General features: G+C 43.8%; 1 protein-coding gene across 1 annotated transcript; it reads left to right on the forward strand.

The window, feature by feature from the left end:
- Positions 1 to 14,135: 14,135 nt before the first annotated feature.
- LOC138370430 (uncharacterized) lies at positions 14,136 to 14,756 on the forward strand. The gene has a single exon (XM_069334787.1). The coding sequence runs from the start codon at positions 14,136 to 14,138 to the stop codon at positions 14,754 to 14,756; it is 621 nt and encodes a 206-aa protein (XP_069190888.1).
- Positions 14,757 to 19,482: the final 4,726 nt, after the last annotated feature.

A 19,482-nucleotide genomic window follows, 5' to 3' on the forward strand; every position in this document is an offset into this window, starting at 1 on the left:
AACCTGTTCAACAGGAACAGGGACAACCACACCAACAACAGGAACTACCCAACATAACACCAATACCACAACACCTAGGTACACCTCATCCGTCACTACAACAACCCCAACCCCACCTCCCATACCAACCCCATCCTCAATTCCCATACCAACCCCAACCTCACTTCCTATACCAGCCCCAACCTCCATTCCTATACCAACCCTTCCCCCAACCCCAGGCCACTCCATATCCATTCCAACCCCAGGCCACCCCATACCCATTCCAACCTCAGGCCACCCCATACCCATCCCAATTCCAGGCCACCCCATACCCATTCCAACCTCAGGCCACCCACACCACACCTCAACCGCAACCTCAATCCACACCCCAACCCGAGGCCACCCACACCATACCTCAACCCCAACCTCCATCCACACCCCAACCCCAGGCCACCCACACCATACCTCAACCCCAACCCCAGGCCGCCACAGCCTTAGACAGGCAGATGAGCGCGGAGACGCCGGGCACTCAGATGTCGCCATACGTAGAGGCGTTAAGTAAAGGCGAGGGAGCCAAGCCGAGTAACTGTGGCGCGGGTTCATCAGGCGGGAAGCAGCCCTCAGCTGTAGTTCGAGCTACCCTGCGCGGGGTAACAACAGGATCCGTGGAGGTGTTACTCCTGCGGGAAGCGCGGGTATATACAGAGGGACTGTAAAGTCACTCCTACGAAAGCATGAAAGCAGGCTCCTAGTGATGGTAGGCCTACTTTTGAGGTGAAAGTGGAAGGTGTAAAATTGACAGCTTTTGTTGATACAGGAAGCCAGGCAACGGTAATTAAAAGTCACCTTCAGCAATTTTAAGTATACACGCCTTAAACGTTGCCAAAGACATTAACAGCAGTCAATGGGAAAAGATTGAGATCGTAGGTCAAGGTACAGTTAAACACTTTGTTTACAGTTTAATTTGAGATTGATGGGGAATTACAGCCTCACACATGTACGATCGTTGAGAACCTTGATTTTCCAGGCCACATCTTAATGGGAACTGATTTTCTGTCTCAATTTGATTATTCCTTGTCTGCTCAAAAAGGGGCTAGGAGCTGCAGGTGCAGTTGGGACAGACTTCCTACCCAGTGGAGATATCGACCATCCCCTAGTTGTAGCTTCAATTAAGAGGAAGCAGAAATATAATGCGCACTATCCAAAACTGATTTTTAAGTCTCTTCCAGACACAGTTAAGAGGTCATGCGCATTGCATGCATTGACCAAACAGAGTTGCCCACCACATTTGTTAAATTCATTAAAGTAGCCGTGGGACATCACATACAACCAGGTACCACCCTTCAGGTGGCTGGGAGATGTGATAGCTTTTTAATTCCTCATCACTTAATTGTAGTGCTCGATAAAGGGCACTCATTCCAGTTGTCAATCTTTCACATAAGACTTTTCGCTTCAGGGCAGGTGATAGGGTATCTCAGGGAACCATGGTGGATGACACAGAAATCTTTCACCATGAGTCAGCTGAGACCCAACCATCACTGCACAATGTAGTGCATTGAACATGTTAAATTCTAAAATACCATCCACAGTACAATATGAGACGAGAAATGTTGCACAGAATGTAGAAGAAGTAGAAAAATTAATATCAGCACTTGATTTGCAACATGTTACACAGGCGGATAGGAAGGCACTGAGAGGAGTGTTGCGAAAATTCCCGAAATTATTTGCGACAGAGGATGACCAGATTGGTCTCCTTGATAAGATTGAGCACACCATTCCAACTGGTGATCATTTGCCTGTGTACACGAGACAGTAGAGGTTGCTGGAACAGGCAAAGAACGTTATCAGGGAGGAGTGCCAGAAAATGTTGAGACAGGGCGTGATAGAGCCTTGTACGTCACCGTGGCTCTCTCCTGTTGTGCTAGTTCGGAAACCGGACGGTAGTTATCGTTTCTGTGTTGACTACCGGAAGGTGAACGAATTAACTAAGGGTGATGTGTATCCGTTGCCCCGAATACAGGAGATAATAGATCAATTTGGTGCTGCTAAGTATTTCTCAACTCTTGACGCAAAATCGGCGTATTGGGCGATTCCGGTGGCAGAACAGCATAGGGAAAAAACAGCATTCTCGGATGGTAGGCACACTTATCAATTCCGTAGGATGCCGTTTGGTTTAAAACAGCGCCTTCGTCGTTTCAGAGGGCCATCAACTTTATCCTTAGTCCGGACTGGGTAGGCATTCTTTAGCGTACCTGGATGATGTTGTGATATATTCCAGGACGTTTGAGGAACACCTACGGGACTACACTGAGACTTTGAAGTTGTTAGATCAGGCAGGTTTCAGGCTGAATGTTCAGAAGTGCACCCTGGCGGCTCAGAAATTCAAATTTCTGGGGTTCCAGGTGTGCCCAGACGGTATCCGACCTGACCCAGATTCTTGCCGCGCCATTGCTGACATGCCTACTCCAAGGACAGCAAAGGACGTGCGTAGGTTTTTGGGGGCGGCCGGATATTTTCGTCGTCATATTGAAGGTTTCGCTGGCATTTCAGCACCCCTGACTGATCTGACAAAGAAAAATGCGAAGTTTGTATGGAAATCTGAGCATGACGAGGCCTATCGCAAACTGAAAGACCAACTAATCACGACACCGGTATTGGCTATTCCTGAGTTTGAGAAAGAGTGGGCGGTGCACACTGACGCCAGCGGTATAACTATTGGCGGGTGCTTAATTCAGCGACATGCGGATAATTTACCCCATCCAGTAGCCTATTTCAGTAGAAGGTAAAGGACCTGAAGTTCGTTATTCAGCTACGGATCGGGAGGCACTGGCAGTAATAGAATCAGTTAGGTTACTAGGTTAGGTTAGGTTAATCAGTTACCTATTTCAGCGGCACTTTGTAATTTACACAGACCATCGAGCGTTGACGCACATATTTAAAAAGCGAACGAAATGCCCACGAATGTCACGCTGGTCTCACGAACTTTCGGCCCACTCATTCCAGATTTGTACAAGCCTGGTCCAGCACATGTGCCAGATACGCTATGTAGGAACATAGCGGCAGTTCAAGTTAATGAAAATATTGAAACCATTCCATCAGATAAAATGAGAGAATACCAGATGAGCGAGCCTAGATGGAAAGAAATTATTGAGTATTTAGAGGGAGGAAAATACCCGAAAAAGAAAAAGAAGTTACCTATTCATGATTTTGAAATGAAACAGGGCGTCCTGTATTATGTTAATAGCCAGAATGATAGGGCAGTATTTCAACTAGTTATTCCGACGCGTTGCGGTCATCAGCGTTAAAGCTTGCGCATGCTTCTAAAATTGCAGGGCATCCAGGGGTCTTTAAAACCCACTTGAAAGCAAAGTCTCTATTTTATTTTCCAGGATTACTTTCTGAAGTAATCATTTCGTGAAGTCGTGCCCTCGTTGCCAGAGGAGGAAAGGTACCCTTAAGGTACAAGCCCCACTTCAGGAATTTCCTGAAATTCGTGAGCCGTTAGATCGTGTGGGGGCCGATTTGATTGATTTACATCACAGTCATTCAGGTAACAGATACGTGTTGGTGCTAGTTGACCATCTGTCTAGGTACACTACACTAGTTGCATTGCCTCAGAAGGATTCTCGTACGGTTGCAGATGCGTTCTTGCGTAGGGTTCGTTACTGTATTCAGACATCCTAAAGTTTTAGTCTCTGACCGAGGTCAAGAATTCAATGGGAATATATTTAGAGAAGTTTGTAAGATTTTAGAGACAACTTCGGCTTTAGAACAGCCTACCACCCACAAGCAAACGGAATGACGGAACGGACTAATCGTTCTGTCAAGGATATGCTTGCAATCCTTGCTGACATGATGCAAACTCTGGGATGAACACCTACCCTATGTTCAATTAGCCTTGAATACTGCCATCCCACCAATCAATTAACACCCAACCACCTTCATTTGTTTACTGGTAATTCATGCAATTTCCCCTCAGGTCTGCTTAACAGACATAATGTTGCATACGGGGAGGACTATCCTTCAGAGGTCATTGGAAAAATGAGAAATGCATGGAATATTGCAGCTGAAGCGTCCAAGAAGGCACGGAATCGGTATGCTCATTTTTATGACAAGAAGTGCGCCCTCTTGAGTTGAAGGAAGGAAGCCTCGTATTGAGAGTGAATGAGGCTGCGCCCGCCAATCAGAGTAGGAAACTAGCTCCGTGGTGGCGAGGGCCGTATAGAGTAATTAAAAAGGGCGGGGCCGGTTAATCTTGTTATAAAAGGAGTATTCGAAGACCAGGTGGAAAGGACAATTCATGTAAATAAATTGAAACAATATCATGCTAGAGAGGAATTAGAACTGCATTCAGCGGGTCTAGTTCCTGACTCAGCAATGCTGACTCATGGCTTCACCGACGAGTCAGAAGATGAGGATGACCCTCTGTCATCGCTCATCAGTAGTCAGGTGCAGTCTCGCCACCCTATGGTGAAGAGATCTAGCGCTATACAGTAAAGCAACTTCCTTGGTTAGTATAATTTAGTATTCATTAGATTTTCCTGTAAAGGCAATGAGGTGAACTATCTCTATACTTGACTCAGGTAGCAACTTTTACCGTGCTCTGGAGTTCCACCTCCACCAAACCCAGAGTATATCTATGCTTCCGCTGTGTTGTGTCTGTCTGTTCCCAGGTCTGATTGGTACACCGACCCAGTTGTTCCAGCCACACGTGAACCCTTGTCTGTAAAGACCGACGGGGGAGGCACGTTACACAAAGACCTCCCCCCACCAGACCCAGTAACCCATACATCAGTTACTTTGGGGATGAGTGACTATCCAAGAGTCACCCGGCCGACGCCTCACGTCACTAACGAGGTTGTCAGGGCCAGCGAGCTGTCCACATTATAGCAGTCACCGGAGGTGCCATACAACGACGGGGTAGCTGTCTCGAGGTCACCACTACCCACCTGCTGCGTCGTCAAGACTGCAGCCATTCCAGCAGTGTTGGAGGAGAGGTCAAGAAATGGAAAGCGCGTAGCAGTACTCAAGAATTTCGCCGGAAGATTAATGATTACGTCATCTGAAGCAACAAGAAAGCGGAACTAAGGCGGTCACAGGTGGAAGGCACGGTTTCCCTACAGAGTACCGGGACTCGCCAATAGAAGGTCGCAAAATTGCCTCCTTTGGCCTAAAGTCGGCGGTACGAGGGTATACACAGTTGGTGTTTACGGCCTAGTAACCTGGTGACATCAAGAAACGCCTGAGATGTCGTGAGCAATGATTGAAGACGAGATTCACCTGTTCTGCAAACAAGCAACCCGCCTCTACGACCCTCTGACACCACTCCTGTTACGAGACACCGTTGGTACATCCAGTCCTGCTCTGCTGTGGTCATCTGCGCCGTCAAGTTTAACATCAAGACTGCCGTGTGAACTGTGATTGATATGAAGACGTGTGGACTGTCGAGAGCAAGATCAATGGCGAAGTAACAGTATTCTACAGCTGTCACTTGGCACTCTGCTCTACTACACTCTGTCGTCATTCAAGAGAACCGGATGGGAGTACAAGAGGACCAGGTATTGATGTCTACACATGGGAAGGAGCAAGATCGACACCGTCATCGTCAGCGACTACATTCAGCATCCAGCAGCATCGATTTTTTTTCTCGATTACTCAATATGAACAATTGATACAAACGATAAAGTTGGCTCTGAACATATGTATAAAGAATATCTGGACACTTTTGTTAAAATGTTGAAAAACAGATTTAGAATCAATACTTTATAAATGTTGAAAAACAGATTTAAAATAATTCTGGTATAATGATATATGAAAATTTTACTCTATATATTGGTCATTGACTAAAATCGAAGCCCCTGTGTAATTGTTTAAGCCCAGAACAAACGGTTATGAAAAATTATGTTGTGTGCTATTTTTTCAGAATGTTTGAACACAGTAGAGGCGGACCAATAGAAACATTGACACTTCTAGCGAGTGCGAACACTTGGCTGTACAGTCAGCTGAAACCTTTGATATAGTATAGGATTTTTTTTTTATTTTTAGATACATGTAATAAACGTTAGGTGTGTTCCTTAGCATGTCAAGGTTGACATTGAGCAGGGAGTGGTCAGTACACGGATGTGAACTTGATAGTTCCGTAGTACGCTCCCGGATGACTAAAAGTTCAGCCTGAAGATATAACTTTAATGTTTTATAGCGGAGCACCGTGTGACTGGCTCTAGAGGACACATGAACTTGGCTAGTGAAGAGCCAAGAGATTTTAATAGCTAGTCTTTGATGGTAGAGTAGGGACATGTTATTTAGCTATGTCAGTGGGGGTTGGATGTATTTTTCCTGATGTTGGAGGATTGCTGTCAGTTGACAGCTGAGAAATTTATGAATTTAAACATGTTGATGATGTTGGACACTCTATTAATTGTCATATTTTATTAGTTAGGTTAGCTTTTGTTTGTGGCATGAGTTGAATGGTGGATTTGGATACTAAACCTCGTTACTTTTAACAAATTAACAAGGTTTACTAAGAGCTTGTGCGGGGGGGGGGGGTTGTAACAAACTAGGCTGTTGTAAGAATTATCCAGAAGGTTCCAGAAGTCGTGTAAGGACCTGACCTCTCAACGCACATTCCTCTGGGGATTAGCAAGTCTGAGTCACAAAATGGCTGACGTCTTTGTTCATAGCTTCGTATAATGAACCATTCTATAGTATTCACTTATTTAGAGAAATTAGCCTTTATTCATTTTGCATTCAAATTGTATTGTATAATATTATGGTTTATAATATCAAGAGTAGTCTAATTATTAGGAGAATGAGTTTAAGTCACCATCAGTGATGTCACTATCCATGACTAGACCTCGGCGCAGAAGAATTTGAGTGACCTGGCGGTCATAGGTCAACAGTTTCCACATTCAGTAATTCTCAAAGGTCAAATAGCCATTTTGGAGATTTGGGAATAGCCCTTCCTTAAGAGGCTTGTGTAATTTAACTTCAGTAAAATATTTCAACCAATCTGGATCAATTCAGTGCAAACAGAGGTTAATTGTTAAACTTAAGCCTTGCTAGTAACTTGGTAAAACAAAGACTATGTGGAAGGATACAATGCTCTAGTCTGGGGAAGACCAGACGAGGAGAGTAGTGTGGGATCGAGATCAACTGGGGGAGGTCAACCATCTCACCTCTCTCCCAAGACCAGCACTCCACCCAAGCTGGTCAACATAGAGGTATAGTTGCTATTGTTATTTATAGGGATAGTCAATTCATTGCCTCAAATGCCAAGTAGGGAGTGTTAAAGTGATAGGGAGTGTTCCTCTTTAGATTTTGTTTTAGTTTTCTTTTAATAAATTAATTAGTTAGTAATTTGTCTTTTCATTATTTCCATGTGTATGTTATATTTATGTGGACTTGTCCTGGTCACGTGGTCCCTACGAGGCAGAGTTGAATTGGGCGCCGATTCTAACACCAAATCGGAAGTCATCTTTACCGTTGATTGTGAATTAATTCCACACTCAAGATCCGAGGTTATAAGCTACTAGTGGGTATCAAGCCCCAAGATTGATTGATTAGCATGATCGATCCAGGCCTCGATCATTGCTCAGTGTTACTGGTCTGGTGGTGGCGGCGGAGGCGACTCTAGGGTTTTGCTCAAAGCCTATGTCACGTCATACGGGTTGTAGAATCCTAAGTCGGTCAATCTTCTTAGGACCACGTGGCATGGAGTCTGCTTTAGTAAAAGTTTTGGAGTCCCTTAGTATAGAGAACAAAAGTAAGAATACGGGCAGAGGGAGTAAAAAGCAGGAAAGATCATTCGAGAATCCCACCGCTGCCACCATTGTAACACAGGGGGGGGGGGGGTTCTCGAATGATCTTTCCTGCTTTTTACTCCCTCTGCCCGTATTCTTACTTTTGTTCTCTATACTAACGTCAATACCTCTTTGTTCCCATAGCGTCTGAGACGCATGGCCCCTGGGGCAAGAGTGTCTTGGGATTTCTCGAGGAATTGGGTTCCAAGCTCATTGACGTCACCAGAGACCCAAGGGCATCCAGTTTTTTGTTTCAGCGCCTCAGTGTGGCGATCAAGAGGGGAAATGCGTGCTGCGTCCTCGGTTCCTGTCCGGAATCGCAGGAGCTTCAAGAGATCCATAACCTTTAGGCATTTGTCTTGTATGTTTTGTAACCTTTAAATACACAATAAAGCAAAAAAAAAAAAAAAGGAAGGGGGTAGTAGGAGAAAAGCACACAGAAACCCGTATGACGTATGTCACGTCATACGGATTGTAGAATCCTAAGTCGGTCAATCTTCTTAGGACCACGTGGCATGGAGTCGGCTTTAGTAAAAGTTTTGGAGTCCCTTAGTATAGAGAACAAAAGTAAGAATACGGGTAGAGGGAGTAAAAAGCAGCAAAGATCATTCGAGAACCAGTGTTACATCTGGAAGAACATTTTGTATTTGCCCAGTGATTTCTGGGTTGCGGGAGATTATTTCACACTTGGATGCATTGAGAATGAGGTCTAAGGCTGCTCCCTGCTCCTGGATTTTCCTTATATCCTCCAAAATGGCTTCCGGGGTTCCAGCTAGAGTGCCATCATCCAGGTATCAGATGTTTAGGTCGCTTGTCAGACTATCAGTGACCTCTTTGATAGCTAAACAGAAAAGGAGGGGGGGCTAAGGGGTCACCTTGTTGGACACCTTCACAGGAGTTTATTTCATCCTTTCCAAAAAGAAGCTTAGAGTCCCCACTGTAGCACGATCGGATAAACGGGTAAAGGGGACGGAAATGGTTGTGTACAGCCCTGAGGACAGCGTCTCGTCTGACTTGATTGAAAGCATTTTTGAAGTCAAGCTTTACTAGTGCCTTCTGGTCCGGGAGATCAGCAATGTAAGCCCGCGCTGCATGTGCTGCAGCTTCACACCCTAGGGGAGTCCCAAACCCGAGCTGATGAGGTTTCAGCAAGGTGGCTGCTTCCTGGCTGATTGATCTCACTGCAGCCTTAGCTACGAGCCGTCGGAGGGTATTGCCAACAGCAATGGGCCTGATATCCCTATCCTTCTTCTTTAGAGCACAGAGTGCTGCTCCATTAAAGACAGGCCTGATGTCCTCAGGGATGCCGCCAGCCAAACACATGTTGGAGAATCTGGTAAGTTCCACTAGAAGGTCTTTTGCAGCATCTCCAAGCACCGGGTTCAGCATTTGTTTGACGTGCTGGGGTCTTAGGCCTGTAAAGCCCCCTGCTGAACCAGTTGGGAAAGACATGGCTGCTTTGTACACCTCAGATTCTCGAACAGTCAAGGGTTCCATTCCAACATTGTTTTCCTGGGGATCCCTGCTGCTGTCGGGGTCTCTGGGTGGGTGTCTTGAAGAGCCTCTGCTGTCGTGACGTTCCTGGGGGCAATAGTGTCATCGCTGGTCATGATTCTGATGGCACCTGTGGTATTGCCCTCTTCTATTTTCCTGGTAATCTGTGCTCTCATTTTGTGGTTCTCAGATGAGTTATTGTTGGTCGTCCTGCGGCTGGTGTTCTTGGCACGAGGGGGGGATGCGGACAAGGTTGTCTGCTCTGGGGAATTCATTAAGTGCCCTGCTTACAGAGGTTGCTAATGACTTGTCTCTCCTGGGCGGTAATGCTAGGCATGCATTCCCAAATAGAAGGAGATTGTGCCACGATCCAAAGGTTATGGGAGCATTGTTGACCTTTGTCAGCAGACTGGTGAGTTTGGCTGCTGCTTGGTGACGGGCAGCCTTGGGGATGTGGGGCAAGGTCCTGGTGGACGTCACTTTGACTGCTTCAAGCAGATTATCTGCTAAAATGAGGTTGAGGGAGGTACTGTTCCTCGCTATTGCAGCAGGTTGGCCATCGTCAGTCCCCCGTGGCAGGCGTCTAGACCCTAGACAACCACCTGAATTGACAGAATGATAGCGGACAGTTCCATTTGCATTGAGACGATACCGTCTGTCATACACTTGACAGTTTCCTCTTGGGTGTTCATCTTCTTGGTTGGAAAGAGGCTGTGTGTCAGGTGCGACATGTGCCATGCCTAGATGTGATGACGCCTGGCTGCCCCCTGAGTGCACCAACTCCTTCCCAGGTGGAGAGTACCACGGCAAGCATTACCTCCTGGGGAAGTTGGACATGGCTTGGGCACCGTGTGTGGGTAGGCTGTGTGTTCATGGGCGGCTGGCTGGCTATAATATATATATATATATATATATATATATATATATATATATATATATATATATATATATATATATATATATATATATATATATATATATATATATATATATATATATATATATATACATATATATATATATACATACATATATATATATATATATATATATATATATATATATATACATATATATATATATACATTCATATATATATATATATATATATATATATATATATATATATATATATATATATATATATATATATATATATATATATATATATATATATATATATATATATATATATATATGACCTGAAGAGCATGAAGAGTATGACCTCTTACTGAAGACCATGCTGGAAAAAGTTGTTAACCTCTCCCTCAACGAATGCCAGTGGAAACAAGCCACTCTTCCCATTAAGCTCGTTGGCTTGGGTGTCCGCACTGCTACCCAAATTGCTGTCCCAGCCTTCCTGTCTTCCTCCTCAGCATCAGATGACCTGGTTAAGGAAATTCTACCTGACACCCTGAGTGATGTAGCGGGGATACAGGACCCCCACTACACGGAATGCGACACAAAATGGGGTGCCATGGCAGACCCAGCACTCAGACCAGCCATGCCGAAAGCCAAGAAACAATCCAGCTGGGACAGCCCCATTGTAGGCAAAGACGCCACAGCTTTGCTGGAGGCAACAACAACCCCCAGTGATCGTGCACGCCTCACAGCTGTGCAGGCTCCCCATGCAGGGAACTTCCTTTTGGCAGTCCCTATGTCTGCGACAGGCACACGTCTTGATCCGCAGGAGCTCCGTATTGCAGTCGCTTTTCGTCTTGCTGCCCCTATCCACACTGTTCATTGGTGTATTTGCTGCGAGGCAGATGCTGACGAATATGGTTTGCATGGCCTGCACTGTGGAAAATCTGGTGGTTGGTACACTAAACACGACGAAGTCAGTGACATCATTAAAAGAAGCCTTGCCTCTGCTCAGTGTCCAGCGGAGAGAGAGCCCCGCAACCTACTGAACCGTGACTGTTAGCTTTGCAGGCCGACCAGACGGAATCCCACTGCGACCGTGGAAGGGTGGCAGGCAGTTGGCATGGGACTATACTTGTGTATCCACCCTGGCAAAACCATACATCAACCTCTCTGCCGGCACAGCAGGAGCCGCGGCGACACGCAGAGAAAGAGACAAGTCAGCCAAGTACAGGCAATTAGATCATCTGTACAACTTCGTTCCAATAGCGTCTGAACCAATAGGCCCATGGGGAGAGAGTGCAAGAAGGTTTCTTAAGGATCTTGGTTCCAAGCTCATTGACACCACAAGAGACCCTAGAGCAGCAAGTTTTCTCTTTCAGCGTCTCAGTGTCGCGATCCAGAGGGGGGAATGCTCACTGCATCCTCGGTTCCTGCCCGGTGTCGAAGGAGTTCGAGGAAATCTACAGCCTCTAGGAAGCGAACTTTTTTTGTGTCGTTTTAATGTTAATTTTTTGTATAAAATCAGATAGGTAACTGTATAACCTTGCATAATAAAGTGTACACCATAAAAAAAGGGGGGGTGGTAGGAGAAGCGAACACTCTCACGTATTCAGAGTTAAATGGCAAGTTTTTCCCCTGAATGCTCTGTGTTCCCTTCTCTGAGGCTGTGGGTCCCTATAATTGCACCAGAGGTGGTACCCCCCTATATAAATATATATATATATATATATATATATATATATATATATATATATATATATATATATATATATGTATATATATATATATATATATATATATATATATATATATATATATATATATATGTATATATATATATATATATATATATATATATATATATATATATATATATATATATATATATATATATATATATATATATATGTCGTACCTAGTAGCCAGAACGCACTTCTCGGCCTACTATGCAAGGCCCGATTTGCCTAATAAGCCAAGTTTTCATGAATTAATTGTTTTTCGTCTACCTAACCTACCTAACCTAACCTAACCTAACTTTTTCGGCTACCTAACCTAACCTAACCTATAAAGATAGGTTAGGTTAGGTTAGGTAGGGTTGGTTAGGTTCGGTCATATATCTACGTTAATTTTAACTCCAATAAAAAAAAATTGACCTCATACATAATGAAATGGGTAGCTTTATCATTTCATAAGAAAAAAATTAGAGAAAATATATTAATTCAGGAAAACTTGGCTTATTAGGAAAATCTGGCCTTGCATAGTAGGCCAAAAAGTGCATTCTGGCTACTAGGTACGACATATATATATATATATATATATATATATATATATATATATATATATATATATATATATATATATATATAATCTTTGGACAACACCCACCAGTGGGACTCGAACCCAGAAAGCACAACTACCTTCCAGTAGCTGCCATAACTAACAATGTGAGATCTCTCACATTGACAGTGGCTTGATGAAAAACGCACACTAACCTCACACTTATCTGGTGCCCTCGGGAAGTGGAGATATTTGAGATGTATATATATCTCGAAGTCTCTACTTCTTTTGTAGGGTCTGATGGTGTAGTGGGTTAAAGCGTACTAGTTATGGCAGCTACTGGAAGGTAGTTGTGCTTTCTGGGTCCGAGTCCCACTGGTGGGTGTTGTCCAAAGATTGTTAATCTTCACTTGTGGTTTATGCAAGTATAGGCTTATAGCATGGACACGAGTTCTCTCACATTGACAGTGGCTTGATGAAAAACGCAGACTAACCTCACACTTATCTGGTGCCCTCGGGAAGTGGAGATATTTGAGATGTATATATATCTCGAAGTCTCTACTTCTTTTGTAGGGTCTGATGGTGTAGTGGGTTAAAGCGTACTAGTTATGGCAGTGGTTTATGCAAGTATAGGCTTATATATATATATATATATATATAAATATATATATATATATATATATATATATATATATATATATATATATATATATATATATATATATATATATATATATATGTCGTACCTAGTAGCCAGAACGCCCTTCTCAGCCTACTATGCAAGGCCCGATTTGCCTAATAAGCTAAGTTTTCATGAATTAATGTTTTTTCGACTACCTAACCTACCTAACCTAACCTAACTTTTTCGGCTACCTAACCTAACCTAACCTATAAAGATAGGTTAGGTTAGGTTAGCTAGGGTTGGTTAGGTTCGGTCATATATCTACGTTAATTTTAACTCCAATAAAAAAAAATTGACCTTATATATAATTAAATGGGTAGCTTTATCATTTCATAAGAAAAAATTAGAGAAAATATATTAATTCAGGAAAACTTTTCTTATTAGGCAAATCGGGCCTCCTTGCATAGTAGGCCGAGAAGTGTATTCTTGCTACTAGGTACGACATATATATATATATATATATATATATATATATATATATATATATATATATATATATATATATATATATATATATATATATATATATATATTACTGAAAACTCACACCCCAGAAGTGACTCGAACCCATACTCCCAGAAGCAACGCAACTGGTATCTACAGGACGCCTTAATCCGCTTGACCATCATGACCGGAAATAAGGAAGTGATAGCCGAAGCTATTTGAACCACTTCCCCGCCGGCACTCGGATGGCAATCTTGGGCATAGCATTTTATCAAATCACCTCATTCTTCATTCATCCTCATTCTTATTCATCCTCATCACATCATTCAAATCACCTCAAATCACCTCAGTTGGATTAAAATGCTATGCCCAAGAGTAAGGTAAACCCCGACATTGGCGATCCTGCCAGAATTTCGGGATTAAGTTCTTGTACACCTTTACTCACTTAACGACGTTCCCCGACATTGATGACCTTGCCAGGATCAAGTACTTAGGATAACGATCAGAATTACAATCAGGATAACGATTACGGTTGCAATTGTGGTACTTTACAGTGGTATTAGGTGTCAGGTACAGGTTATCACTCATAGAACAAGATGGGGGATGAGAAGGTAGCAAGGTTCATTGACACTAGAGATGAGCAGGTGCTGGAGGATTGCACCAAGGCGCAGCTGCAGTCGATAGCTGATGACTTTGGGATAAAGTTGAGATCTTCCAAAGTGGGAGAGAGAAGGCTTGAGATCATGGCACAGCTCAGGGCCCATGATGAGGCTTTGGGGGAGGAACGGCCACAGACACCCGCCAGTGCAAGGGAAAACTTGAGCATTGGTGGAAGCAGTAGGGGATCCAGCGGCAGCAGGCGCAGCGTCAAGCTGGAGATATTGAAGCTGCAGCTGGAGGCACAGCTGCTCCGGGAAGAGCGAGAGGCACAGCTGCGCAGAGAAGAGCGAGAGGCAGAGGCACAGCTGAAACGTGAAGAGCAGGAACGAGAGGCACAGCTGAAACGTGAAGAGCAGGAACGAGAGGCACAGCTGAGACGGGAGGAGCGCGAGTACGAAGCACAGATGAGGCGTGAAGAAGCACAGCTGAAATGGGAGGAGCGCGAGCTAGAAGCTAAGCTGAAACAGCAAGAGGTTGAAGCTAACAAAGAGGTTGAGCTGAAGCGAGCTGAACTAGGGCTAGCCCCACCTGCCCCGCCACAGCAGGAAGACCGTTGAGTGAGAGAGCGAGATTTGCCGATCTTTGTACCAAACGAAGCTGAAGGATTCTTTGACCACTTCGAGAGGGTTGCTACCTTGAAGAAGTGGCCGAGAGCAGAGTAGGTGGAGCTGGTTCAGAGTAGGCTCACCGGTGAAGCTTGCAAAGCCTACAACATGCTCGACCTCAGGGAGTGTACCAACTACGATGCTGTGAAGAGAGCTGTGCTCCACTCTTTCAATCTAACGCCGGAATGTTACAGGAAAAGGATCAGGGAATGTACCCGTTCGCCAGGAAAATCTTATGCAGAGACGGCAAGGGACATGGAGAGGAAGTTCCTGAAGTGGCTGGAGTCTGAAGGAGCGAAGTCGGCTGAAGATGTCAAGAGGCTGATGGTCATGGAGAAGTTTATGTACGTGCTCTTTCCTGAGATTAGGGTTAGAGTAAAGGAGGCGGACATAAAGGACCTGAGGGCCGCAGCCGACAGAGCCGACATGCTGGAAGAAGCCTTGCGACCATGCCGAGAGGGACAGCATCGACCGCCAGTATACTCCGGATATGGGAGAAGTTATAGAAGGACGGACGGATGGAGGACAAGAGTGAGTTTTCCCAAGTCCCACCTCTCGAGTGGAGATAGTAGAGGATCAAAGAGTGCTGTGGAGCCGGTAAAGAAGTCCCTAGCTGAGAGTTCAGGAGCTGTTGCTGCTACGAAGGAGATGACTGCAGGCGCGAGGAAGACCCACGGAGCGACGGCCTCTGGAGGCGTTGCCAGGGCGGGCAGTGGTGGAAGGTCACCGCCAAGGAAGTTCCGCTGCTACAACTGTGAGGGATTCGGACACTTCTCGCTGGAATGCAGACGCCCTAAGCAGCGGGAGAACGTTGCTTTCGTTCAGGTAGAGGATCAGGTGGCCGAGAGGGTGCGGGATGAACCCGTTCTGAGTGGGGAGAAAAGAGTTCACCCATTCGTGTGTGAGGGAACCGTAAGGATGGGGGACGTAGACCCCATTCCGGTGAAGATATTGAGAGACACTGGGGCAGATTTTACCCTGGTGAGTAAAACCCTGTTCCCCGAGGGTTACGAGAGTACCAGTGTGGGGGTGGCAAGTGTGACCACTGTGGGAGGCCCAGTGAGGATGCCCCTACACCAGGTGACTGAATTTTGATTATGGCTGCCAGACCCTAGTGGTAGGAGTCTGTGCATCAATGCCCAAGATGGAGGCACAAGTCATCCTTGGAAATGACGCATGTGGAGTGTTACGTACTCCTAGCAGAATACGTATATAAATTTGAAATAGCAATTTTGTTTCCATTATATCATTGCCTGTATATGTACACACATTGTGTTTTGTAAATTGTCGTATGGTGTGGCAGCGTTAGTGGAGACAGGAGCGGGGTTGCGTTGCACACATCTAGTACCTGATTGATATGGGAAAGCTGGACCTGTTCAGTTGAGAGTTCCAGATGTCACTTTTATTTAGTTAGGTAATAGTTTATATACTGTAATTAAACAGGTGGCACTATACTTATATATTTTGTAAGTAACTATTATCTGTAATTTGCATTCTTGTGTGTTTTGAGAACAAGTGGTTGTTCAATTAGTTTAAAATATTAAAAAGTCCTTAGTTTCCATCCCTCATCCTGGGATGAGGCAGACGGGAGGTGAGAATGTGGGTAGCGACGGAGCGAGAGTTCAGTAGCTTCGGGGAACCAGGAGGAGTAACATGTGGGAGATAAGTCTTTACATTCATTGTGTGCCATATTTTATTTGTTATATTTAGTGATATGACAATACTTTCATTTATTGTATAAGTTAACTTAACCATCTGTGTTTTTATATTATACTGTCTTGAATATATATCTATATAATATTTTGTATCTATTCCTCAGTCCTAAAGGAAGAGTTTTATTTATGTGCTCATTACTTATCAAGGGGTTATACTGGTGACCCGCTTTAGAGAGCAGCAGTGGTATCCCTAGACGTAATTAAAGCTTGGCTGCTGTAGGGTCACGAGCCGTAACGAACGATAGGTAACAAAGAGTTATGGGGGCCTGTGCCGGGAAATATTGTTCCTACTTAACCTTAATTATGCTAATCTAACCTTGCCTTCCTAGGTACCATTGTGTCAAGTGTCTGTGTGTTTCTTAAGAACTATTCATGTGCCAAGCAAGCTTTCCTGTGTGTCAAGTAACAACGTTTCACGATTTTGAGGTAAGTCATCCTATATATTTTGTTTGTGCAGTGAGGCCAAGCGAATTTTCAGTGTGGTGACAATTTTACAGTGAAGTGTAGTGCAGTGCCATTGTTTTTAATTATTTTTGTGAATCAAGTGCCAAGTGTTAGTAACGATGGAGGAGAAAGTTGCAGCGTTGGTGGCTCACCCAGACTTTGAAAGGATTCAGAGCCTTAAAAAGACTGAGTTAATACAAATGGCAAATCAGTTGGATTTGACCGCCAACAATAGAATGGTTAAAGCCCAAATATTGAAAGTCATTGTGACACATTTTGTTGAGAATGGAGAGTTAGAGGAAGAAATTCTAGAGGAGTTAAAAGAGGAGTCGAGTGATCAGATGACGTTAAAGCGTCTTGAGTTAGAAGCGCAAATAGCCAATGCTAAGCTTGAAGCTCAAAAAGAACAGAGAATATTAGAACTTGAAGCTCAAAAAGAACAGAAAATATTAGAGGCTGAAGCTCGTCAAAGAGAGATTGAAGCTCAACAGCAACAGCAAATATTAGAGGCTGAAGCTCAGCAGAGGGAGCTTGAGACTAGACGTTTAGAAATTGAGGCACAGTTGCAAATAGAAGCCACAAAAAAGCAACAAGCCGAGGAACAAACTAGGCAATTAGAGATTCAACAACAAATGGCTGACACTAACTTCAGGCTTGAATCACAGCGTATGGCAGCTGGGCATGGAAATACTAGTAACGTTTCAATAAATAGTGATAATAATCCCATCAGGACGCATAAGTATATAGAGTTACCAAAGTTCAATGAGGAGGATCCTGAGGTTTTCTTTGCACATTTTTATAAAATTGCCATCAGTATGAACTGGCCAAGGGATCAGTGGGTAGCCATTATGCAGTCTCAATTTAAGGGGCGTAGTCAGGAGGTTTTCACATCCCTACCTGACGCTCATAGCTTTGATTATGAATTTGTAAAGAAAAGCATCTTAAATGCTTACCAGTTAAATCCAGAGGCACACAGGCAAAAGTTTAGAAATCTAAGGAGGACAAGTGATCAGACAATAGCAGATTTTACTCGTCAGAAGACTAATTTTTGTAACAGATGGTTAAAGTCACTTTCAGTCACTGATTTTGATGCTCTAAAGAATCTTCTTATAATGGAAGAAGTATTGTCATGTCTCCCAGACCAGTTGTCTACTTTTATGGCAGAACAAAAGAATGTAACAGACATTTATGAGCTGTCAAAGCTCGCGGATGAGCATGAGTTGTTGACTAAGGCCCAGTTTACGGCCACTTCACCTAAGTCTAGTCGTAGAGTAAATTATAATGCTCCCCGAACTCCTTATCAGAATCCATCCCGTCCTAGTACTCCAGTTACTCCCATGAGCTCTTCTCTTACAAAACCTAACCCTGCTACTTCATTGTCAGGAATGTCAAATAATAATAAGGTTATTTCTAAACCTACAGTTGGTTCTACCAGTGTGTCCACTGTAAGGTCTTGTTCCCATTGTAAGAGAAAAGGCCATGGAATTCATTCATGTTTTATATTGCACCCTGAGTTACGACCAACTGGTCTCATTTATTGCAGAGGTGTGCAAAATAAACTTACTAATAAACATGTAACTGTAAACCCCAATTGGGTGAAACAGTATTCACCATATATGTCTTCAGGTGAAGTTTTGTGTATTAATGGGAAGTGGAAGCCAGTGGTTATTCTTCGTGATACAGGTGCTTCCCAAACCATAATTTCATCCAGTATTCTTTCTGATGTTGAAAAGAAAGAGACAGGAAAGTTTGTTGTTCTTCAGAGTGTTGCAGGATGTAAAACTGTACCTCTAATAGACATTAATTTCAGATCCACCATTACACCACGTTTATGCACTGTGGGTGTTAGTACACAGTTGCCCATCCCAGGTGTGGATGTTATATTGGGTAATGATGTGGCCATAAATCATGTTGTGGGTGAGATTGATCCCCGTTTGTGTAAACAGCCAGTTGCAGACCATGTTTATTCTGCCTGTGCTGAAGTTAGTTCTATGAATGAACCTGTTGTAGAAGATGGTTTTGTCCATTCTACCTGTGCTGATGTCAGTACTAATATAAATCCAGTTGTCAGTTCTGATGTTGTTACTCAAGCATTTGTTCCAGTAACCAGTACCCCTTCAGTGGAGAAGTGGGATGTGGTTGTTCCAGATTCCTGTGTGGCCGATTTAGTTGTTGAGAGTAAGCCTGATACTATGACTGCTTTATTCCAATAAATTGGGAAAGGATGTCCATGTACCATTGTCTTGCCCGCTCACTACGAACGTTGTGCCAGGAGTTGAGAGAAACTTAAAAGCCACGACTCTGTATTCCAGCCAAGTGAATGGTTTAGGACAAGATGTCGGGTTGGCAGAAGTATTCCCGCTCACTCCAAGTTTAGAATCAGTTGTCGAGAGTAAGTCCATTGTAGAGGCCCCGCCTCACCCTAGTCAAGGTGATATAATAGGGGAGGAGGTCAAACTACCTGTTACTTGCCCGCTCGTTTCAGATTCCCTTAATTTAAGTGCATTGAGTAGAACTGA

This window comes from Procambarus clarkii, chromosome 32 (assembly GCF_040958095.1).
Source record: "Procambarus clarkii isolate CNS0578487 chromosome 32, FALCON_Pclarkii_2.0, whole genome shotgun sequence".
NCBI classification, from domain to species: domain Eukaryota; kingdom Metazoa; phylum Arthropoda; class Malacostraca; order Decapoda; family Cambaridae; genus Procambarus; species Procambarus clarkii.